At 49.0% G+C, this 23629-nt stretch overlaps 3 protein-coding genes across 3 annotated transcripts in view; all 3 read left to right on the top strand.

Moving 5' to 3' along the window:
• LOC106895532 (tRNA (uracil(54)-C(5))-methyltransferase homolog) overlaps positions 1 to 5394 on the top strand; it is an 18916-nt gene extending 13522 nt beyond the window's left edge. The window contains exons 8-12 of the mRNA XM_014954973.1: positions 2152 to 2366; positions 2497 to 2598; positions 3129 to 3248; positions 4271 to 4370; positions 5148 to 5394. Coding sequence (XP_014810459.1) covers positions 2152 to 2366; positions 2497 to 2598; positions 3129 to 3248; positions 4271 to 4370; positions 5148 to 5274 — 664 coding nt within the window. The 3' untranslated portion in view covers positions 5275 to 5394. The remainder of the gene's footprint in view (positions 1 to 2151; positions 2367 to 2496; positions 2599 to 3128; positions 3249 to 4270; positions 4371 to 5147) is intronic.
• Positions 5395 to 6834: 1440 nt separating this feature from the next.
• On the top strand, positions 6835 to 15996 carry LOC106895755 (tRNA (uracil(54)-C(5))-methyltransferase homolog). The gene is made up of 13 exons (XM_014955373.1): positions 6835 to 7041; positions 8321 to 8375; positions 8886 to 9005; positions 9389 to 9488; positions 10786 to 10856; positions 11323 to 11469; positions 11606 to 11700; positions 12564 to 12691; positions 12873 to 12959; positions 13090 to 13191; positions 13722 to 13841; positions 14864 to 14963; positions 15750 to 15996. The coding sequence occupies exons 1-13, from the start codon at positions 6860 to 6862 to the stop codon at positions 15874 to 15876; spliced, it is 1434 nt and encodes a 477-aa protein (XP_014810859.1). The 5' UTR covers positions 6835 to 6859; the 3' UTR covers positions 15877 to 15996.
• A 2141-nt stretch (positions 15997 to 18137) lies between these two features.
• Positions 18138 to 22479, top strand: TMEM35 (transmembrane protein 35). The gene is made up of 2 exons (XM_014955375.1): positions 18138 to 18492; positions 21932 to 22479. The coding sequence occupies exons 1-2, from the start codon at positions 18373 to 18375 to the stop codon at positions 22316 to 22318; spliced, it is 507 nt and encodes a 168-aa protein (XP_014810861.1). The 5' UTR covers positions 18138 to 18372; the 3' UTR covers positions 22319 to 22479.
• The last annotated feature ends 1150 nt before the right edge of the window (positions 22480 to 23629 follow it).

A 23629-nucleotide genomic window follows, 5' to 3' on the forward strand; every position in this document is an offset into this window, starting at 1 on the left:
GGGGGGTGTGCATGTCCATAGGCAGCAGAGCAACGTTGGAGCGTTTGGGATGTGTGAAGCAGTTTGGTTTTGTGCACTGAAGATGTGAGCTGGGTGCTCCTGGCAAGCAGCTCAGTGGTGAACTCGTTCACACCATCAATACTGGGTTTTGCTTCTCAACATCCATCGCAAGAAGGTGCTGGGGTGGGTGCTGTGTTCTTTTCTCATTGAAAAAATAATCTCACGAATGCATTTTACCTCTGGCAGCAAAAGTTTAGCATTTAAACTGAAGTGAGAAGGCATTCTTCCAGGCAACCTAAAATGCTTTGCTGCTGTAAGCCCACACCATTATTCTCCAGTTAGCAAACTGGCTTGCTCTGCTCTGGCTCCCTTAGGTTAAGAGCAGTGCAGTGGTTCCTCTGGACATTTAAAAAGCTCCCAGAGCTCCAAACTCTTCATGGAAATCAGTGACAGTAATCACTGGCAAAGGGAATTCTGGCAGGTCCTGCAGCCTGTGGGTACCCAGAACATCACAGGATTTAGTGGGGCACTTACATACCAGTTCTTTGGGGTTTTTCTCCTTTTTTTTTTTTGTACAATGGGAGAATTCAGGAGAAAGGTGTCTCCACAGTTTATCATGTCAGATGCTACAGTGGTTGACATGCCCTGAAACAAAATAATGAAATACCTGTCTGCCTCTCTCTCCAGAAAGAAATATTGTCTGTGTGAGAGCCAACCACGTGGAGAACATACCCTCAAAACACAAACAAGTAGCCCAGGTAAATAAATAAGTCACATCTGTTCCCTAGGCTGTGGAACAGAGGGACTGCCATAACTTATTTGAGAGAACACTGTAATTTTAGTTATGCTGGATTTTCAAGTCCGTTTTCATGTTCTGAAGTTTCAGGCCTGGCTCTGCTTGATGGATAAATGTTTTTTTTTAAAAACTTCTGTCTTAATGTTGCAGCCCCAAAACTGTCCCAAAGAGTGAAGTTAATCAAGTGACAGTGCATTCCTGCCAATCTATTAAGACACCTAAGAACCACAAACCGAAATTCTTAAAATGTCTTGTCTTCCAAGACCTTGGAAAGAGCTTTCACTCCGTGTATTGAAATCAAAAAGAAAAAAACCAAAACAACAGATGATACTGCTGGAAGGGCCACCCGTTTTGGGGTGTACAGAGTTATGCTCAGAGCAGGGCAGTTGTCTCTGCTGTCCTACAAGTGCTGTTTCCCCTCTGCTCAGTGCTACGAGGAGTTCATCCGTCGCTCCCCCCTGGACCCCTGCCTCCTCTTCCACGAAGGGGGACACTGGCGGGAGCTCGTGGTGCGTACCACCAGCCGTGGCCACACCATGGCCATCGTCACCTTCCACCCCCAGGAGCTGGGCCAGGTGGGTACGTGGAGGATGGGAACCCCTGGCAAGAGGCACATCAGGTGTTTGGCCGACCTGAGCTTGCTGGGTCTGTCGCTGGGGAGAGGTGTCTAATCACATTATCCAAAGCTGGGTTTTTTCTCACTCTCCACAGGAGGCACTGGCAGCTCAGAAAGCATTGCTTAAGGAGTTCTTCACATGTGGAGCTGGAACAGCCTGTGACTTGACTTCACTTTATTTCCAAGAGAGGTATATGTCTTGACACAGGGAAAGAGTGAAAACAAAGCCACCTTTTATTTTTTTTTTCTTTTCTCCCCCCATCTCTGATCAAATTCGAATTCTACCGGTTCAGGGAGTGCTTGAAGAGAATGACAGATGTTTGGATGCCTCTTGCAGATGTGGTTTTAAGATGGCCACATCTTTTGTTTTTCCAGACCTGAAATACTTGAATACACTGTGGCTCTACCTCATGGGAGGTATGAACCTGAGAAACTAAAGAAAAAAAGCTTACAGTGACTTTCCCAAGACAGTAAATCACATTAGCAGCAAAACTGAGGAATAGACCCCAGGACTGCTGCCTTCTGTCATTTTGATCCTTTTAATGAATTCTGGGCTGTGCAAGTTACAGATCCCTTAGAAATAATCAAAATTCTTTGATCCTGTTGAAAGGCTCACGTGAAATTAAAGTTGGTGGGGGGAGAACCATCCTCCCCTGCACACCAGCACCCCAGGAATGGACATGGGAACAGGCTGCTCCTCTGCTGCTTTCTCACCGCTGGTTTTTGTGTGCCCTGCCAGCACCATGACACGCTGCTCCCACGAGCAGTCCCCCTTCCAGCTCCTTCACGGAGAACCACACATCTTTGAAGAGCTGCTCGGCCTGAAGTTCCGCATCTCTCCAGATGCTTTTTTCCAAGTAAACACTGGTGGAGCAGAAGTTCTGTACCAGACGGTCGGGGAGCCGAGTCAGGCTGGTGGGGACACCGTCCTCCTCGACATCTGCTGTGGAACGGGTGAGCAGTGGCCAGGGTGAGCCTGGCTCCCAGGGCTGGTGCTCTGTGTGCCAAAAAATGATCCCTGCTATCTAAAGGCATGTTTCTTCCATGTGGATGTACGGAGTGGTTTTGTATCCCTCGTTTCCAGGCACAATTGGTCTGTCTCTGGCTCGCCAAGTGGCCAAAGTTATTGGTGTTGAGGTGGTGGAGAAGGCGATAGAGGATGCCAGGTGGAATGCAGCGTTCAACGGTGAGTTCAGGCTCACCGGGGCTGAAAACTTCACACTAACCACTGAAAAATTGGAAGAAGAATCATAGAATTGTAGAATGGTTAGAGTTGGAAGAGACCTTAAAGATCTTCTTGTTCCAACCCCCTGCCATGGGCAGGGACACCTCCCACCAGACCAGGTTGCTCAAAGCCCCATCCAGCCTGGCCTTGAACCCCTCCAGGGATGGGGCAGCCACAACTTCACTGGGCAACCTGGACCAGTGTCTCACCACCCTCACAGGAAAGAGTTTCTTCCTGATATCTAATTTAATATCCCCTCTTCCAATTTAAAACCGTTACCCCTTGTCCTGTCACTGCACTTCCTGACAAAGAGTCCCTCTCCAGCTCTCCTGTAGCTCCCTTCAGATATTGGAAGGAGCAGAGCGAGAAGAAGTGAGGGGAGGGATGCTAACAGGTTCCTTCCACGCAGCAAAGGGCAGTGCTTTGTGTTCCACCTGACGTCTGGTGAGACTGACTCTGCTCGGTTCATCTGGCTGCTTTTTGCTTCGCAGGGATTTCAAACTGTGAGTTTCACCGTGGAAAGGCAGAGACCGTGTTACCACAACTCCTGTCATCATGGGGGGATGCCCGACCCCTTGTTGCTGTGGTGAACCCATCTCGAGCTGGACTCCGTGAGAAAATATGCTATTTATTTTCATCTTGAAAACAGAGGGTTTTTTTAATAAGTTCTGTGAGACCTGTTATACTGGCTCCAAACCCTCTGCTTGCTTAGTCTTTAGTTTCTTACCTTGCTGCTGACAGCAGCTAAAATCCCAGAGTCTGCTGTTTTCAGTGCCTTTATCATGCTTTCTCTTTAAAATAGACAGCTCTCATGTTTTCTCCACCTTTCATAGGCTCACAGAATTATGTAGGAGAGAAGGAGCCTCTGGAGGTGCAACCTCCCAAATAAAGCAAGGCCAACTTGAGAGTTCTATCAGGTTGTGCAGGGCTGTAAAGCCCTGCTGAGGTTTGAGTGTTTCCAAGGGTGGATACCCTCTCCTAAAAATGCATTCCCTAATGTGTTTAATGAGAATTTCCCCTTGCTGCAGTGCATCTGTTGCCTCTCATCCTCTTCTTGTGTCCTTCTGTGAAGATTCTGGCTCCATCTTCTCTGTAATTCCCCATGAGGCTCCTGAGGATAGCAAATGGGTCTCTGCTCACCTTCTCCCCACCTTCTCCCCAGGCTGAATAACCCCAGCCCTTGCACTCTCCTCGTGCATGCGGTGCCCCAGCCCTCTAGCTGTCTTAGTGGTATCCACTGGACTCACTCCAGTGTGTCCTGGGAAGTCCCAAACTGGTCCTGGTGCCCAGATGTGGTCTCACAAGTGTATGTGGAAGGTTTTACATGCCTCTGCTTAATTAAGTAACAATTTTTCTCTCATCCTTCACCCCCTGGGAAGCAGAGGGATTTCTTCCACTGTTCTGCTCTGCCAAGTTGGCGGAGCTGTTAGTAGTGTGGGTCACATCCCTGGCCTCCTAAGAGCCTGGATCTGAGATAGGACATGGCAAAATATGTATATTCTTCCCCCCCACCCCCTACCCTGCATTTTTGACAGTTCGGTGCAGTTCTGTGATGTTTGCTGTGGAGTCATTCCTTCTGGAGAGCTCACGGTGGTGGTGGGTCACTGGGAAAGCACGGTGTCTGTTTTTGCAGATTACAGGGTTGTGCGAGCCATCCGAAACTGCAAGTCCATCCGAAGGCTGCTCTACATCTCCTGCAAGCCAGAGGGCGAAGCCATGAGGAACTTTCTTGAGTGAGCACCCTCCTCTCTTCCTTTCCACCCACTTTAGTGACAGACCCTGTTATGTCCAGACAAGGACATAAATATCTGACCTTGGCTTTTAGGGAGGTTTTTGTTGTGACTGAATTTCCCTGGGGGAGTTCTGCAGGCGTGATCCAGGACTAGTCAGTGCATCATCAGAAGTGATTTCTCTGTTCCTTTGGGTTACCTGCAAGAGGCACTCACTGGTTAAAGGTAGTGGGTGCTCTTTGGGTTCTAGATTCCAGCAGGACGCTTTAGTGCATCAGTAAAGAATAGAAAATAAAGCAAACATGCTATAATTGCGTTATGCACCTTCCCCAACAAAACAGCATGTCTGGATGTGGGATATGGAGTCCACTGGGTTCACAGCAGGAAGGTTGGCCCCTGGTCAACGGAGTAAAGCCGAGGGGATTAATCACCTGCTTAGGGTTAATCATACAGCTAAGTCTTTATCTGCAGGTAACCAGTGAAGGTAGTGCAAAACTGAGGATTATTTCCTAAGGGTATTAAGTGTCTGTCAGCTGGGATGGGTTGTAAGAAAGGGAGCGTTAAACCTGCCACTGACTCTTCAGCTCATCTGTGGGGTTTCCAGAGCTGGTTTGGGATTCAGTATTGATGGTTCCAGACCTCAGCCAGGGTCAGCTGCAGACTCTGAGGGATGGTAGCCAAACACGATGCCTCCTCAGGGCATCCTCCGTGCTTATTGTCCTCCCTACAATGGTGGGAAGGCTTCTGCTGCTGGTCTAAAGGATGCTCTGCCGTCCACAGGCTGTGCTGCCCACCTGACCCAGGGAAGAAGCTGGCAGGAGAGCCGTTTGCCCCCACGTTGGCTATACCTTTTGACATGTTTCCTCACACTGGTCACTGTGAGCTGGTGCTGCTGTTGACCCGCTGACAAGGAGGCAGGTGCGCCAGGTATACCTCCTGCTGTCCTCAGACTGGAGTCCATGTAGTTAAAATCCTAACTTATTTTCTTGAAGTTGTATAAAAATAAATAATTTTGCTTTTGCTCTTACTTCACGTTGCCTAACCACACTGTTCTGTAAGGAAACACTCGGGTTTCTGGGGTAAAAAGCTTCTCTGTGGCATTTTATCACCTTTTCCTCTCCTGCAAACCTCTTCTTGGGCTGCTGGTTAAAGCTGCCAGGAAAATACCCTCTCTCTTGTATTGTGGGTTTTCACCATCAACGTCTGAATACAAAATACTAAAATCCACTATATTTTCTACAGCTGACATGCCAGTAGTTCTCTGCTTGCTTCAAGGATATTTCAGGTGTTTTTCATGTTGATAGTGAACTTGCTACGAAGAAACCATAGGAACTGGAAATCCCCATGCTCACTGGGAAAATAATGACTACTGGGGTCAGGGAAATATTTCCTGTATAAACTTCCAAACCCATTATTGAATTGCTGTCAGTCATGTGGATAAGTCCGAGACAATGAGAAAGATTTTTCCATAAAACAAAATGAAGAGAGAATTGAGTTCAGTCTCTTCTTCCATCTCTGCCTCCCTGTGCCATGTGGGAGCCGAGCGACCGGTAGCGGCGGGGTCGGTGGAAGCAACGGGCAGACCCCGGGCAAGCGTGGCCGGTAGCGTGGCCGCTCGCCCGTGGCCCAGGAGGGGACCGCCGCTCCCGGTCGCCCCTTCCCGGGGTCGGGGCAGCTCCCAGCAAAGCCCAGACGCTCCCCCGGGTCAGATGCACGGCCCCGGGTGTGTTTAGAAACCAAATGGTTTATTTTCTGGAGCGATCTGGCCACCGACGTGGGGGCTGATGGTGGGTCGCTGTGCTGCTTGTCCCTCTCCTTCCCACCACAGAATCACAGAATGACGTGGGGTTGGAAGGGACCTCTGGAGATCTTCTAGTCCAACCCCCCCACCAAAGCAGGGCCACCCAGAGCAGATTGCACAGGAACGTGTCCAGGGGGGTTTGAATGTCTCCAGAGAAGGAGACTCCACCACCTCCCTGGGCAGCCTGTTCAAGGGCTCTACCACCCTCAAAGGAGAGAAGTTCCTCCTCACATTTAGGTGGAACTTCTTATTACCCAAGTTTGTGCCCATTTCCTCTTGTCCTGTCACTGGGCATAGCTGAAAAAAGACCAGCCCTGTCCTCCTGACACCCTTTAAGTATTTGTATGCATTGATTAGATACCCCCTAAGTCTTCTCAAGACTAAAAAGACCCAAGTCCCTCAGCCTCTCCTCGTAAGAGAAATGCTCCAGGCCCCTCATCATCTTTGTGGCCCTTTGCTGTCCTCTCTCCAGCAGTTCCCTGTCCTTGAACTGGGGAGCCCAGAACTGGTCCCAGTGCTCCAGACAGGGCCTCCCCAGGGCAGAGCAGAGGGGGAGGATGACCTCCCACAGCCTGCTGGCCACACTCTTCCTGATGCACCCCAGGATGCCATTGGCCTTCTTGGCCACGTTGCTGGCTCATGGTCATCCTGTTGTCCACCAGGTCTCCCAGGTCTTTTTCCTCAGAGCACCATGGCTCTGTCCTGCACATTGAAGTTACTGCCCCGGCACCTTCGCCCTTCGAGCGCTCTCCTGAGCAGCCTGCCTGGTGGGGACCACAGCCTGGTGAAGGAGAAGACGACAGCGGTAAAGCAGAGGGAGAAGAAAAAGGCCAGGGAGGACATCAGCCTGCCAGGTTCCTCCTGGGAGGAGAGGTACGGTTCCTTCAAAACAACCAAGCGCTCTTCCAAAGCACCAAACACCCGAAGCTGTTTGAGCAGTGGGTTGGGGGTTTCACCTCCACCCAGCTCTCCCCAGTAGAAGAGCCAGGGCTCAGCTGGCTTGCCTGGGGATAGGAATAATGGAAAAAGGTGAAGGAAAAGGTCTAAGAGGGAAGGAGCAGAGCAGTTGCTGTACTGGCAAGTAAAAAGTAATAGCCAGTTTGATTTGCAGGTCCGTGTCTGAAAGTAGTTGGCACTGGGTGCTTTGGAAGCAGCTCCAAAAATCCCAGTAAGCCGTAGCAGCAGCTCCTCCAGCTGTGGGGTGAGGTTTTCCATGGGCTCAGTGAGTCAGTAGTTGGTGGATAGCTACGGCAGTTTAGATTGTATCCACCTCACCCTCTACTCTTTTTTTTTCTTTTTTCCAAAAAAATCAACTTTTAGGTGTTTTGTTCTTGTTTGCCCTGGCCCAGATACAAGTAGTGGCAAGTTCTGAGGTTTATCTCTGAACTGGTCAGTGAGAGTGGGCAGCTGGTGATTCCCTGCCAGCTCCACACAAACTGTCCATTTCCCTGGGGTGGATTAAATCTAGTACAGCATTGGCAAAAAGGACACAGTCGTGCGTGGCTGGAAATGTGAGCAGGCAGATGATGCAGGATGGATGCTTCGAGGGATGAGAGAAGCATCGTGCCCTTTTAGGGGAAAGCTCCAGGGAGATGGGACTCGGGCTGTCCTCGGAGCAGCAAGGGATGGCCAAAGCCTCTGATTCACTGGGAGAAAGCAACAGAGTCCATCTGAAGCTACAGAATGATTTCTTTTTTTCCCTTTGTTTCCCTTCGCCTGCACTTTGTTGTTATTTTTTTCCCTCTGACCCCAGTAACATTTGAATACTCATTCCCCTGGCTTTACCAGCCTGGAGTCAGATCTCACCAAGGGTCTTTCTGGGTCCATGTTCCTCACCCTGTCCTCTCAAGGGGGATCAGAAAGATACCTGGGTAACCCAGAACACCCAGGTCTCCCTGGTCAGACTTCTGCCAAAGGCTCAGCCTGTCCTCTGGAGAACTGGTTGTTGTGGTCTTTCTGGGTCCCTCTTCCAGCCACGAGTGTTCTGCACCAGGAAGGTGCCATGAATAGGGAGTTTGGATGTTCACAGCCAGCTCTGGGGCAGAGCCCGTACCAGAAGGGTCCTGCCCATGAAGCAGGTGGTGGGGATGTTATGCCCTAAGTATCAGGAGGTGAGTAGCTCTGGGCACTACCGTGATGTTGTGCTTTCCAGGCTAGCAAACGCGGTGACTCCGCTGTGGAGACTTCCCTACCAAGAGCAGCTGCAGGTAAGATGTGCTTACGTGGACTTTTCTCCGTTGTGCTGTCCCAACTGTCCCTCCTGTCTCCCTGGAGCAACAGCCCCTAGCATCTTAGTCGCTTAATGCTGTAAACTCTTCAGACCCCGTTTACTGCTGCTTTACTTCTTCAGTTATTATGAAGGATAGAACTGGGAGGTTCCCTGTGGGTGGTGTGTGTGATCACCAACAGCACAGCGATCCTGTCCAGTGTGGGACAGCAGATTCACTGGGGCTTCAGGTTGGACCAAGTGCTCCAGGCCAGCACTTGGGGACCGTGGACACAGGATTTCTTTCTCTCCCCGTTGCTCCAAGCAGCTATGGTGATGAGAAAGGCAAAGTTCCTCTAGGGCTCTATCCCCCTTGCGGTATTCCCGCCTGTTGGCCTTCCCAGAGGTGGGTGATGAAGAGCTGCCCACCGTTTTTTAGGTGTTTTGTTCTTGCTCACCCTGCCCCAGGGTGGTCCTTTGAGAGTGTTTCTGGCTTAGGACTCCTCTGCAGGTGAAGCATGAAAGCCAGAGGAAGGTTTTGCAGACACTGGCGTCTCGTCTTGAGGAGCTGGGCGTAGATGGGCAGAAACCTGGTGGACTCTGCTGTCCTCTCCAGCCTGTAGTCCCTTCAGTGAGTATCCCACAGGAATATTGTCCCCTCTGAGCTGCTAACAGTCTCTCACTTGACTCCTGAAGAGCCTTATGGTGGGGATTGCTTGGTTGCAGGGAAGGTGTCTGTGGCAGTCCTTGCTGGCTTCTGCTTTGCAGCCTGTGACTGCTGAGAACAAAACAAGCCTTCCCTGATAAACCTGTCACCATTCTGTCGCAGAGAGCCATTTCTTCTTCCCGAGGGGAAGTATTGGGGGTCTTGTGCACAAACTCTGTTTCTGCGTTTTGCACATTCATGTGTATCTTCCTGTGCTGCCAACGGAACAAGCAGGCTGTGTTTTGGGCTTTCCTCCAGTACTTTTTCTTTTAATCCAAGGCTTTACTTTTCCTTCTTTTCTCCCTCAGCCCGTCATTAATGGCTACCGAAACAAATCTACGTTCTCTGTGAACCAAGGACCAGATGGGAACCCCAAAACCGTGGGGTTGTATGTGGGAACTGGCAGAGGTCAGTTCTGGAGCAGGGCAGAAAGCTACTGGTGTGGGATGGGTTGGGGCAAGGCTCTGCTCTGCCAGTCTCCACCCAAGTTAGAAGCCTGAATTCTGCAGGATGCCAACAGAAACACCACCAGCTCTGGGGCAGCAATTTTAAAACCTCAGTTTATTAGCTTCTCAAGAAAATACCAGCTTCTAATTTGCTAAACACAGCAGTAAGGATGACAGCTGTGGTGGCAGCCCCTCCAGGATTTACAGAATCACAGAATGATACAGGGTTGGAAGGGACCTCTGGAGATCATCTAGTCCAACCCCCTGCCAAAGCAGGTCCTCTTAGACCAGGTTGCACAGGAGCGTGTCCCGGTGGGTTCTGAATGTCTCCAGAGATGGAGACTCCACCACCTCTCTGGGCAGCCTGTTCCAGGGCCCTGCCACCCTCAAAGTGAAGAGGTTCCTCCTCATGTTTAGATGGAACTTCTTATATTCCAGTTTGTTTCTGTTTCCTCTTGTCCTGTCACTGGGCACGACTGAAAAAATGATTTAGCTTTCTTATTCTTAATTATGCTGTTCCTGTGATTTTGGCGTGCTCCAGGAGCCTGTGCTGTGTGGGGAGGGCATGGAATGGGGGGTGTGCATGTCCATAGGCAGCAGAGCAACGTTGGAGCGTTTGGGATGTGTGAAGCAGTTTGGTTTTGTGCACTGAAGATGTGAGCTGGGTGCTCCTGGCAAGCAGCTCAGTGGTGAACTCGTTCACACCATCAATACTGGGTTTTGCTTCTCAACATCCATCGCAAGAAGGTGCTGGGGTGGGTGCTGTGTTCTTTTCTCATTGAAAAAATAATCTCACGAATGCATTTTACCTCTGGCAGCAAAAGTTTAGCATTTAAACTGAAGTGAGAAGGCATTCTTCCAGGCAACCTAAAATGCTTTGCTGCTGTAAGCCCACACCATTATTCTCCAGTTAGCAAACTGGCTTGCTCTGCTCTGGCTCCCTTAGGTTAAGAGCAGTGCAGTGGTTCCTCTGGACATTTAAAAAGCTCCCAGAGCTCCAAACTCTTCATGGAAATCAGTGACAGTAATCACTGGCAAAGGGAATTCTGGCAGGTCCTGCAGCCTGTGGGTACCCAGAACATCACAGGATTTAGTGGGGCACTTACATACCAGTTCTTTGGGGTTTTTCTCCTTTTTTTTTTTTGTACAATGGGAGAATTCAGGAGAAAGGTGTCTCCACAGTTTATCATGTCAGATGCTACAGTGGTTGACATGCCCTGAAACAAAATAATGAAATACCTGTCTGCCTCTCTCTCCAGAAAGAAATATTGTCTGTGTGAGAGCCAACCACGTGGAGAACATACCCTCAAAACACAAACAAGTAGCCCAGGTAAATAAATAAGTCACATCTGTTCCCTAGGCTGTGGAACAGAGGGACTGCCATAACTTATTTGAGAGAACACTGTAATTTTAGTTATGCTGGATTTTCAAGTCCGTTTTCATGTTCTGAAGTTTCAGGCCTGGCTCTGCTTGATGGATAAATGTTTTTTTTTAAAAACTTCTGTCTTAATGTTGCAGCCCCAAAACTGTCCCAAAGAGTGAAGTTAATCAAGTGACAGTGCATTCCTGCCAATCTATTAAGACACCTAAGAACCACAAACCGAAATTCTTAAAATGTCTTGTCTTCCAAGACCTTGGAAAGAGCTTTCACTCCGTGTATTGAAATCAAAAAGAAAAAAACCAAAACAACAGATGATACTGCTGGAAGGGCCACCCGTTTTGGGGTGTACAGAGTTATGCTCAGAGCAGGGCAGTTGTCTCTGCTGTCCTACAAGTGCTGTTTCCCCTCTGCTCAGTGCTACGAGGAGTTCATCCGTCGCTCCCCCCTGGACCCCTGCCTCCTCTTCCACGAAGGGGGACACTGGCGGGAGCTCGTGGTGCGTACCACCAGCCGTGGCCACACCATGGCCATCGTCACCTTCCACCCCCAGGAGCTGGGCCAGGTGGGTACGTGGAGGACGGGGACCCCTGGCAAGAGGCACATCAGGTGTTTGGCCGACCTGAGCTTGCTGGGTCTGTCGCTGGGGAGAGGTGTCTAATCACATTATCCAAAGCTGGGTTTTTTCTCACTCTCCACAGGAGGCACTGGCAGCTCAGAAAGCATTGCTTAAGGAGTTCTTCACATGTGGAGCTGGAACAGCCTGTGACTTGACTTCACTTTATTTCCAAGAGAGGTATGTGTCTTGACACAGGGAAAGACTGAAAACAAAGCCACCCTTTTTTTTTTTTTTTTTTCCTTTCTCCTCCCATCTCTGATCAAATTCGAATTCTACCAGTTCAGGGAGTGCTTGAAGAGAATGACAGATGTTTGGATGCCTCTTGCAGATGTGGTTTTAAGATGGCCACATCTTTTGTTTTTCCAGACCTGAAATACTTGAATACACTGTGGCTCTACCTCATGGGAGGTATGAACCTGAGAAACTAAAGAAAAAAAGCTTACAGTGACTTTCCCAAGACAGTAAATCACATTAGCAGCAAAACTGAGGAATAGACCCCAGGACTGCTGCCTTCTGTCATTTTGATCCTTTTAATGAATTCTGGGCTGTGCAAGTTATCCCATCTCTGATCAAATTCGAATTCTACCAGTTCAGGGAGTGCTTGAAGAGAATGACAGATGTTTGGATGCCTCTTGCAGATGTGGTTTTAAGATGGCCACATCTTTTGTTTTTCCAGACCTGAAATACTTGAATACACTGTGGCTCTACCTCATGGGAGGTATGAACCTGAGAAACTAAAGAAAAAAAGCTTACAGTGACTTTCCCAAGACAGTAAATCACATTAGCAGCAAAACTGAGGAATAGACCCCAGGACTGCTGCCTTCTGTCATTTTGATCCTTTTAATGAATTCTGGGCTGTGCAAGTTATGGATCCCTTAGAAAAAATAAAAATTATTCGATCCTTTTGAAAGGCTCACGTGAAATTAAAGTTTGTGGGGGGAGAACCATCCTCCCCTGCACACCAGCACCCCAGGAATGGACATGGGAACGGGCTGCTCCTCTGCTGCCTTCTCACTGCTGTTTTTTGTGTGCCCTGCCAGCACCATGACACGCTGCTCCCACGAGCAGTCCCCCTTCCAGCTCCTTCACGGAGAACCACACATCTTTGAAGAGCTGCTCGGCCTGAAGTTCCGCATCTCTCCAGATGCTTTTTTCCAAGTAAACACTGGTAGGCTGCTCCTCTGCTGCTTTCTCACCGCTGGTTTTTGTGTGCCCTGCCAGCACCATGACACGCTGCTCCCACGAGCAGTCCCCCTTCCAGCTCCTTCACGGAGAACCACACATCTTTGAAGAGCTGCTCGGCCTGAAGTTCCGCATCTCTCCAGATGCTTTTTTCCAAGTAAACACTGGTGGAGCAGAAGTTCTGTACCAGGCGGTCGGGGAGCTGAGTCAGGCTGGTGGGGACACCATCCTCCTCGACATCTGCTGTGGAACGGGTGAGCAGTGGCCAGGGTGAGCCTGGCTCCCAGGGCTGGTGCTCTGTGTGCCAAAAAATGATCCCTGCTATCTAAAGGCATGTTTCTTCCATGTGGATGTACGGAGTGGTTTTGTATCCCTCGTTTCCAGGCACAATTGGTCTGTCTCTGGCTCGCCAAGTGGCCAAAGTTATTGGTGTTGAGGTGGTGGAGAAGGCGATAGAGGATGCCAGGTGGAATGCAGCGTTCAACGGTGAGTTCAGGCTCACCGGGGCTGAAAACTTCACACTAACCACTGAAAAATTGGAAGAAGAATCATAGAATTGTAGAATGGTTAGAGTTGGAAGAGACCTTAAAGATCTTCTTGTTCCAACCCCCTGCCATGGGCAGGGACACCTCCCACCAGACCAGGTTGCTCAAAGCCCCATCCAGCCTGGCCTTGAACCCCTCCAGGGATGGGGCAGCCACAACTTCACTGGGCAACCTGGACCAGTGTCTCACCACCCTCACAGGAAAGAGTTTCTTCCTGATATCTAATTTAATCTCCCCTCTTCCAATTTAAAACCGTTACCCCTTGTCCTGTCACTGCACTTCCTGACAAAGAGTCCCTCTCCAGCTCTCCTGTAGCTCCCTTCAGATATTGGAAGGAGCAGAGCGAGAAGAAGTGAGGGGAGGGATGCTAACAGGTTCCTTCCACGCAGCAAAGGGCAGTGCTTTGTGTTCCACCTGACGTCTGGTGAGACTGACTCTGCTCGGTTCATCTGGCTGCTTTTTGCTTCGCAGGGATTTCAAACTGTGAGTTTCACCGTGGAAAGGCAGAGACCGTGTTACCACAACTCCTGTCATCATGGGGGGATGCCCGACCCCTTGTTGCTGTGGTGAACCCATCTCGAGCTGGACTCCGTGAGAAAATATGCTATTTATTTTCATCTTGAAAACAGAGGGTTTTTTTAATAAGTTCTGTGAGACCTGTTATACTGGCTCCAAACCCTCTGCTTGCTTAGTCTTTAGTTTCTTACCTTGCTGCTGACAGCAGCTAAAATCCCAGAGTCTGCTGTTTTCAGTGCCTTTATCATGCTTTCTCTTTAAAATAGACAGCTCTCATGTTTTCTCCACCTTTCATAGGCTCACAGAATTATGTAGGAGAGAAGGAGCCTCTGGAGGTGCAACCTCCCAAATAAAGCAAGGCCAACTTGAGAGTTCTATCAGGTTGTGCAGGGCTGTAAAGCCCTGCTGAGGTTTGAGTGTTTCCAAGGGTGGATACCCTCTCCTAAAAATGCATTCCCTAATGTGTTTAATGAGAATTTCCCCTTGCTGCAGTGCATCTGTTGCCTCTCATCCTCTTCTTGTGTCCTTCTGTGAAGATTCTGGCTCCATCTTCTCTGTAATTCCCCATGAGGCTCCTGAGGATAGCAAATGGGTCTCTGCTCACCTTCTCCCCACCTTCTCCCCAGGCTGAATAACCCCAGCCCTTGCACTCTCCTCGTGCATGCGGTGCCCCAGCCCTCTAGCTGTCTTAGTGGTATCCACTGGACTCACTCCAGTGTGTCCTGGGAAGTCCCAAACTGGTCCTGGTGCCCAGATGTGGTCTCACAAGTGTATGTGGAAGGTTTTACATGCCTCTGCTTAATTAAGTAACAATTTTTCTCTCATCCTTCACCCCCTGGGAAGCAGAGGGATTTCTTCCACTGTTCTGCTCTGCCAAGTTGGCGGAGCTGTTAGTAGTGTGGGTCACATCCCTGGCCTCCTAAGAGCCTGGATCTGAGATAGGACATGGCAAAATATGTATATTCTTCCCCCCCACCCCCTACCCTGCATTTTTGACAGTTCGGTGCAGTTCTGTGATGTTTGCTGTGGAGTCATTCCTTCTGGAGAGCTCACGGTGGTGGTGGGTCACTGGGAAAGCACGGTGTCTGTTTTTGCAGATTACAGGGTTGTGCGAGCCATCCGAAACTGCAAGTCCATCCGAAGGCTGCTCTACATCTCCTGCAAGCCAGAGGGCGAAGCCATGAGGAACTTTCTTGAGTGAGCACCCTCCTCTCTTCCTTTCCACCCACTTTAGTGACAGACCCTGTTATGTCCAGACAAGGACATAAATATCTGACCTTGGCTTTTAGGGAGGTTTTTGTTGTGACTGAATTTCCCTGGGGGAGTTCTGCAGGCGTGATCCAGGACTAGTCAGTGCATCATCAGAAGTGATTTCTCTGTTCCTTTGGGTTACCTGCAAGAGGCACTCACTGGTTAAAGGTAGTGGGTGCTCTTTGGGTTCTAGATTCCAGCAGGACGCTTTAGTGCATCAGTAAAGAATAGAAAATAAAGCAAACATGCTATAATTGCGTTATGCACCTTCCCCAACAAAACAGCATGTCTGGATGTGGGATATGGAGTCCACTGGGTTCACAGCAGGAAGGTTGGCCCCTGGTCAACGGAGTAAAGCCGAGGGGATTAATCACCTGCTTAGGGTTAATCATACAGCTAAGTCTTTATCTGCAGGTAACCAGTGAAGGTAGTGCAAAACTGAGGATTATTTCCTAAGGGTATTAAGTGTCTGTCAGCTGGGATGGGTTGTAAGAAAGGGAGCGTTAAACCTGCCACTGACTCTTCAGCTCATCTGTGGGGTTTCCAGAGCTGGGATTCAATATTTGGGATTCAATATTGATGGTTCCAGACCTCAGCCAGGGTCAGCTGCAGACTCTGAGGGATGGTAGCCAAACACGATGCCTCCTCAGGGCATCCTCCGTGCTTATTGTCCTCCCTACAATGGTGGGAAGGCTTCTGCTGCTGGTCTAAAGGATGCTCTGCCGTCCACAGGCTGTGCTGCCCACCTGACCCAGGGAAGAAGCTGGCAGGAGAGCCGTTTGCCCCCACGTTGGCTATACCTTTTGACATGTTTCCTCACACTGGTCACTGTGAGCTGGTGCTGCTGTTGACCCGCTGACAAGGAGGCAGGTGCGCCAGGTATACCTCCTGCTGTCCTCAGACTGGAGTCCATGTAGTTAAAATCCTAACTTATTTTCTTGAAGTTGTATAAAAATAAATAATTTTGCTTTTGCTCTTACTTCACGTTGCCTAACCACACTGTTCTGTAAGGAAACACTCGGGTTTCTGGGGTAAAAAGCTTCTCTGTGGCATTTTATCACCTTTTCCTCTCCTGCAAACCTCTTCTTGGGCTGCTGGTTAAAGCTGCCAGGAAAATACCCTCTCTCTTGTATTGTGGGTTTTCACCATCAACGTCTGAATACAAAATACTAAAATCCACTATATTTTCTACAGCTGACATGCCAGTAGTTCTCTGCTTGCTTCAAGGATATTTCAGGTGTTTTTCATGTTGATAGTGAACTTGCTACGAAGAAACCGTAGGAACTGGAAATCCCCATGCTCACTGGGAAAATAATGACTACTGGGGTCAGGGAAATATTTCCTGTATAAACTTCCAAACCCATTATTGAATTGCTGTCAGTCATGTGGATAAGTCCGAGACAATGAGAAAGATTTTTCCATAAAACAAAATGAAGAGAGAATTGAGTTCAGTCTCTTCTTCCATCTCTGCCTCCCTGTTCCCCCCTAATGCTTACTGATGCCTAAGTATGAAGTGCCCTGTGAAATTGTCAGCAGCAACAAGTTATTTCCTCACCAGGTTGCTCTGCAACAGCAAATTCAAAAATGTGGTGTGTTTTGTAGCTGTCTCACCACACTCACTGACTGGCTGTTCCATGTTCCATGAAGTTCTTTCCAGCTCTTCGAAATATGGAGCTGCTACAACCTGGAGGTAGGTCTGAGTGAGCAGTTCCCTTGTGTTTGGTGAACTCCACATTGTTTTGTGGGCTTCTTTTATTTTATTTTTTAATTTTTACTTTTATGTATTGAAATTACCTTTTGGTTTATCCTGGTCATCTGGGCCAGACGTAGCAGGACACGTTTCTACAGTCAGACTGTTAAATTCGACTCGATCTGTTCCCTATCTGATTTGGGTGACTCAAGGTTGATAAACTCCCAAGAAAACGGGGAGAGCTGCCTGTATTTTTCAGACTTTAAACTCCAGTCCCCAGGAACCCTGAGTTTGGAATAATAAGAACCACCACTAGTTCTCAAGCCATGGGGGCTTAAAATACATGGGTTTAGGACTTGAGACTTAATACACCAGAAAGAGAGATGATGGGGAGGTTCCTGACAGGCATGGGAAGTGTCACCCTCGTACCATCCCAGGCGTGTAAGATTTTTGCACACTGTTACAGCCTTTGTTTTCAGTTTATAGCAAGGAGTGCAGTTTTCCAGCAGTTCTGTTTTGTATAATTATACCTTTGCTTCTCGCTGCAAGATCTGAATGGATTTCTGCTTGGGCTATGTTTTTGTCAAAATGAAATTTGTGGCAAATTAGAGGGGGAGAGATAATGGCATTAAATCAAAAAGTAATAGGGGATCAGGAAACCTTTCCATTAGGTTCTGGAGAGCTGAACATACAGACAGGTTTTATCTGCAATAGGGGAGGGTGACACAGTGGCCTTTTGGGCATCAGGTTCCAGGATAGACTTCTTTTTTTTTGCTTTTCTGGAGCAAATATATTACGCAATGTTTTGTTTGCTGTGTATTAGTGTCTGAGCATCCGAAACGGAAAGCTGCCTATGTACAAGACCTCCAACCACTTTTCCTGCGTAGCAGGTTACCCCTGTGCTCTCTGCCAACATATTGCATCCTTATTACAGCAGCTTTCCAGTACCTAAAGGGGCTACAGGAGACATGGGGAGGGACTCTATCAGGGAGTGGAGTGACAGGACAAGGGGTGATGGTTTTAAACTGAAAGAGGGAAGATTTAGATTAGATATCAGGAAGAAATACTTTACTGTGAGGGTGGTGAGACACTGAAACACGTTGCCCAGGGAAGCTGTGGCTGCCCCATCCCTGGAGGGGTTCAAGGCCAGGCTGGATGGGGCTTTGAGCAACCTGCTCTGGTGGGAGGTGTCCCTGCCCATGGCACAGGGGGTCGGAACAAGAAGATCTTTAAGGTCCCTTCCAACCCAAACCATTTTATGATTCTTTGTCCTCGTTTTCCCACCGTGCTGTGCGTTTGGCTGCCATCCCACGTCCCTCGAACTGGCTGGGCTTTGGCTTTCTGCGGGTAATTTATGGATTGTACAAGGAAAGAGAGGACGGTTTAGTGGCAGGAGGGGTGGGAAGGCTCAGGGCTGGGCACAGGGCTGCCTGGCTCTGGCTCATGGCTGCTGGGCATTAGGACCCAGCGGCCGCTGAGCGGAGGAGGCTGAATTCCCCCCCTCGCCTCCCCCCCTCTCCCGCTGTCATCCTCACAGCCTCTGCAGCTTTATTCCTCATCTCCTTCAATGGTGACTGACTACCTCCCGCCCGGGCTGGCAGCCAGAGCCAGAAGGCCTCGCTAGGACCGGTTGCCAGGACCGGTTGCCGGCGGCTCGCTCCATCCATGGCATCTCCCAGGACTATCACCATCGTCGCCCTCTCGGTGGCCTTGGGGCTCTTCTTCGTCTTTATGGGGACCATCAAACTGACCCCTCGGCTCAGCAGAGATGCCTACAACGAGATGGTGAGTGCGGCGGTGGGAGGGAGAGGCGTTAGGGGGGGTCTCTCCCCTCAACCCTGTGGCAGGAGCGGCGTTTGCAGTGGGGTACACGGAGCCCCGAGCGATGGGAGGGAGAGGGAAGCAGCTTATCTGTCTCCTCGTTTGATGGACATGGAGAGAAACAAATAATACACAGTGCCGAGGATATTTTATATATATTATATATAGAGGGGCTCCCTCTGAGCCTTTCCATGGAGGATATCCTCTTGGGGATAAGGATGGGGAGAGGAGGCAAGGGGGGACGGGGTAGCACAGCACAGCGACGCCGGCAAAAAGATGGGGGGGCACATAAGAGGCTCTGAAAAGCAAGGTCTGAAGAAGTGCCAGACACGTAGCAGGCAGGTACAGCAGATCCCTGGGAGAATAACCTGCCCCCTGGACCAGGGGTAGGAAAAGCAGACGCCGCCTTCAGCAGCCAGATGAATCCTCAGAATTCCGTGCTTTAAAGCAAGGATAATGACACTGACTGTCCCCACCTCACCAGACTTGTGTGTGGGGATTAATTGATGGCCGTGAAATGCTTTGAGATTCCTAGCTGGCAGAAGAAGGTATTATTAATAGTCACCTTATTAGTCTCTTTTGCCTGGGAAATGAGCCTCTGCTCCTCTTGCCTGACGGGAGAGGGGTGAGGAGAGGATGGAGAAGGCTCTGTGGGCATTTCTCAGCTGGTGAGCCATTTCTGCTCCTCTCTGCCCAGGGCCAACCCTGCTGCAGAGCTGTGCTATCTGTGAGCTCCCACCTTTTGCTTCCTTGTCTATGTTTATTTATTCTCCTGCCACCCTCCCTCCCACCCCTTTATATTTATTGCAGTGGCTGAAAAGCGTTGGTATAATTTTTGTGCCCCTTAAAAAAAAAAAAAACAAACAACAAACCAGTGCTGGAAGTTTCCAGCACATTCTGTTCTCTCCCTTTGCTCCACCTGCCCAGCTGCTTTTCCTTAGCTCTCAAATAACATCTGAATGGCAGTGCTCAGCACAGGGATCTTGCAGAAAAGAATCACCAAGAGGTAGCTCAGGAGCAAAAGACTGAGATAAAGTGCCCGGGAAAAAAAAGCTCTTAAGCTTCTGCTACATAAGGGACAGAAAAAATATCCCTGGGACTTTAGAAACATTGCAAAATCCTTGCTCTAAAATATTTCGCTTCTCTGTCCCTTTTTGCTTTACCAAAAGTCAGGCCTACAGGTAGGAAGGATCCCTGTTTTTACAAAAAGAAAGAGGCACTCAGGTATTACACAGCACCGTTGGACTTAACAGCCCGTATCGTAACATGTTCGTGCTCATTAGGCTTTCCTGCTTTCGCTGTGCTGCACCAGGGTGCTCTGTCACAGACAGACAGACAGCTAATGAAAACCTGATCTGGCCCATTAACGGAGACAGCTAATGAAAACCTGATCTGGCCCATCCATAAGCCCCCAGCAAATAGAGAACCTTTTGTTATAAACCTACAACACCAAACTTGCAGTTTTTCATTCAGCAAAGAACAGACACACTAGTTTGTCCATTAAAATACTTTAAATACCGGAGTAGTCTAGGACACGCTGATAGTACATTTATTTATAAAGCTGTATTTTTCACAACTGTTTAAAAATATTCTGGTCTGAGGAGAGGTTTGTTCCCTGAAGGTTTAAAATTTATCCTTATAATGCATACACTTAGGGTAAATGTGTCATGAGACCTTCAGTTATTTGGTAGCAAAAATGTCAATGCCGTATATTTTCCACATGTGAAGTATCAGCTTCTCTTAGAAGGAAGTAGCAAAATTGACAGAGAAGTGGGGAAGCTCTAGCTGCCTGTACTGCAGGTTTCCAAAATCACAGGGAAGTAAATCTACAACCTGATCAGCATCTGTGAGAGCCGAGCAACTCCTTAACTGAGATTTGGCTTCCATTTCCCTCTCCCTGATCAGAAAGCAGAGAACACAACGGCAAGAATACCTGCAGGGGTAGTATAACCAGTGTAAATGGAAACAGTTTCAGTGTCTTCAATAACTAGGAGCTTTATTAAAATATAAAAAAGGAGGAAATAATTGATTGAAAAAGAAAAAAACAAAATAAGCCCATGAGCACCTGAATGTTCAAATGGAAGAACCTGAACGCGTGTAAGGACAGAGGTTGTTTCTTCCCTGAGACAATGAGGCCGAGTCCTGCCGCGTTACACTGCTGCTGAATCCAGCACGAACCAGGCAGCAGAGGATGTCAAATGTCAGCTTGCTTTCACCCAAGGAAAGGAAGGATCATAAAGGTATGTAAGCACAGGCTGGGGCTGGTGAATCCCAGCTTTGGTTTACAGTCCCATGCACTGCCAGTAGACACTGGGACAGTGTAAGCTGCTTTGAGGTAGAAGGAGACCTCTGTTTTCACTTGCTGTGCCTTGGCTTTGCAGGGACAAGGTGTGTTTTTTAATTATAAAGGATGAGCTACTCTTAGAGAGGTACTTTTTTTTTAACACAGTTCTGCATTGCTAATTCTAGCAATGGTAACTTCAGGTTTCAGGAGAAGGTACACCTGGCCTGGTCCTAGCTCAAAAGGTTGGTGGGTGCTGGGTTGCAGAACTGTTTTCCAGTGAGAAGACAACAGCTTACAAAGGGGGGATTGCAGGTTGACAGTGTTAATATCCCTCCAAGAGAAGCTGTAGGGGTATAGATGGTGCCAGAGGGGTCTGTGATGATTGAGGGGATCTTTCCTCCCAGCTCTGAGGAAAAAGACCTGGGAGTCCTGGTGGACAATAGGATGACCATGAGACAGCAGTGTGCCCTTGTCACCAAGAAGGCCAATGGCATCCTGGGGTGCATCAGGAAGAGTGTGACCAGCAGGTTATGGGAGGTCATCCTGCCCCTCTGCTCTGCCCTGGGGAGGCCCCATCTGGAGCACTGGGACCAGTTCTGGGCTCCCCAGTTCAAGGACAAGGAACTGCTGGAGAGGGTACAGCAAAGGGCTACAAAGATGATGAGGGGCCTGGAGCATCTCTCTTATGAGGAGAGGCTGAGGGACTTGGGTCTTTTTAGTCTGGAGAACAGCAGACTGAGGGGGGATCTGCTCAACACCTATAAATACTTAAAGGGAGGGTGTCGAGAGGATGGAGCCAGTCTTTTTCAGTGGTGCCCAGTGACAGGACAAGAGGAAATGGAAACGAACTGGAACATCAGAAGTTCCACCTAAACATGAGGAGGAACTTCTTTCCTTTGAGGTTGGCAGAGCCCTGGAAGAGGCTGCCCAGAAAGGTGGTGGAGTCTCCATCTCTGGAGACATTCAGAACCCACCTGGACATGTTCCTGTGCAACCTGCTCTGGGTGGACCTGCTGTGGCAGGGGGGTTGGACTAGACACCAGTCTATTTCAGCAGAAGACACTTTTGCCTTTACTTTCTCACATTATGGTGTTCTATGCTGTCACTGCTTGGTTTCAGAAACGAGCATACAAAAGCTACGTGCGGGCCCTCCCCATGCTAAAGAAGATGGGAGTCAGCTCCATCCTCCTCCGCAAGAGCATCGGCGCCCTCGAAGTGGCGTGTGGCATTGTCATGACACTGGTGCCCGGTCGCCCCAAAGACGTGGCCAACTTTCTCCTCCTCCTCCTCGTGCTGGCTGTGCTCTTCTTCCACCAGCTAGTTGGGGATCCGCTCAAGCGTTACGCCCACGCCTTGGTCTTTGGGATCCTGCTTACCTGTCGCCTCCTGATTGCCCGCCAGCCGGAGGAGCAGCCACCAGAAAAGAGGATGCTGTCGGTGAACGGGGAGGAGCAGCCACTCATCCACGAAGCAGCTCCTGAGAAAGGCAAAATGAAGGTATCCTAGTTGAGCGCGCGTCAGAAATTACGGACCCTCGAGGCAGCTCTCTCCAAAATCACCCAGAAAATTTGTTGGTTTTGGTTTGTTTGTTGTTTTTTTTTTTGTTTTTTTTTTTAAAAAATTACCTATTTATATTTTTTTTGTCTGTCTAAAAAGATCATCTCTTGGGGTCTGAGAGACATGTGATATGTCTACACTGTAGTCTTGCTTTATGCTGCTGCCCTGTCATGTAGAAAAATATCAGCTCGCTTTCACCGGGAGGGCCAGGAGGCAGTTACCAGCCTGGCTGGAGTAGCAGGAGCTGCAAAACCAGCCCGAGAGCACGGGCAAAAACTGGGGCAGGGGCTCACGCTGACCCTCACTGCTGCAGGGGGAGGTTGGTCCATGAGCATCAGCCCCCGTGGCAGTGGAAACCTCCCCTGGATGCACTTCTGCTACGTGGCAGCATCGGCAACAGCGGCTGGGTGGAACATAACCAGTGTCCCCGTGCTGCCTTCTGCGGCCCCAGCCACCAATCTGCCTTCCCTTTTCCATAGGCAAGGGGGGAAAGGACCCTTCTGAGCATAAAAAGTGCTGTTTGTGGTGTCTGGGAGAGGGATCCCTCTGCTGCCTCTGTGCCCAATCCTTTCTTTGGACCCATTATCCAGGAAAAACATGGGATGCACTATTTGCATCCTCCTCAATTTCCACACTTTGCAGAGGCTCTAAAACTGGGACTATGGCCCCATAACTGTAATTTTTTGCCCGCTTCACACGAGGAAATGGCATCTCTTCACTCCTCTTGGCAGAAAGTAAGGATCCCTGGTGAGGGGATGGGGAGCAGAACTGCCCAAAGAACTCCAAAATATCTGTCTGCTGCTGGCAAATAGCATCATGCTCCCTATTTCCTTGCAAGAAAAAAATTTTCCCTTTTTCCACAACTATTGCAACTTTATAGAATTGTCGGTTATAGATAGATGAGGGTCTGAATGCGTCCAAGTACCTCACTTCATCCCACATACAGCTTCTGTGAGCCGGGGGGAGTCCTGTCACCAGAGCCTGAATCCCTGCGTGATGTATCTGAAACCTTACAGAGTGTTATAAGAAGCATGTGTTTCCTCTGAGTTTGTTTGTTTTTCTTGATGTTTGTCTGTTTTCAGTTTTTCCTTATTTTCTTAATTATTCATGAAAATAAACTTTTTGAAATTTGGAGAAAACTGTCTTGACAGAAACAAATTTCTTTTTGAGAGACACACCTGAAAGCATTTTTCTTGTGTTCAAACACTGCACCTAAAATGGGCAGAATCGTGTCAGGGGAATTTCAAAGACAAGGTGAGG

Source organism: Calidris pugnax, unplaced genomic scaffold, assembly GCF_001431845.1.
Source record: "Calidris pugnax isolate Ruff unplaced genomic scaffold, ASM143184v1 scaffold38, whole genome shotgun sequence".
Classification (NCBI taxonomy): domain Eukaryota; kingdom Metazoa; phylum Chordata; class Aves; order Charadriiformes; family Scolopacidae; genus Calidris; species Calidris pugnax.

Excerpts from the sequence above, each read along its gene's own strand:
- TMEM35 (XM_014955375.1), top strand. The coding sequence starts at position 18,373 with ATGGCATCTCCCAGGACTATCACCATCGTCGCCCTCTCGGTGGCCTTG. Across the intron at positions 18,493-21,931 it reads GAGATGCCTACAACGAGATG|AAACGAGCATACAAAAGCTA; the intron begins GTGAGTGCGGCG and ends GCTTGGTTTCAG.
- LOC106895755 (XM_014955373.1), top strand. The coding sequence starts at position 6,860 with ATGGCTCTGTCCTGCACATTGAAGTTACTGCCCCGGCACCTTCGCCCT. Across the intron at positions 9,489-10,785 it reads GTATGTGGGAACTGGCAGAG|AAAGAAATATTGTCTGTGTG; the intron begins GTCAGTTCTGGA and ends CTCTCTCTCCAG. Across the intron at positions 10,857-11,322 it reads AACACAAACAAGTAGCCCAG|TGCTACGAGGAGTTCATCCG; the intron begins GTAAATAAATAA and ends CCCTCTGCTCAG.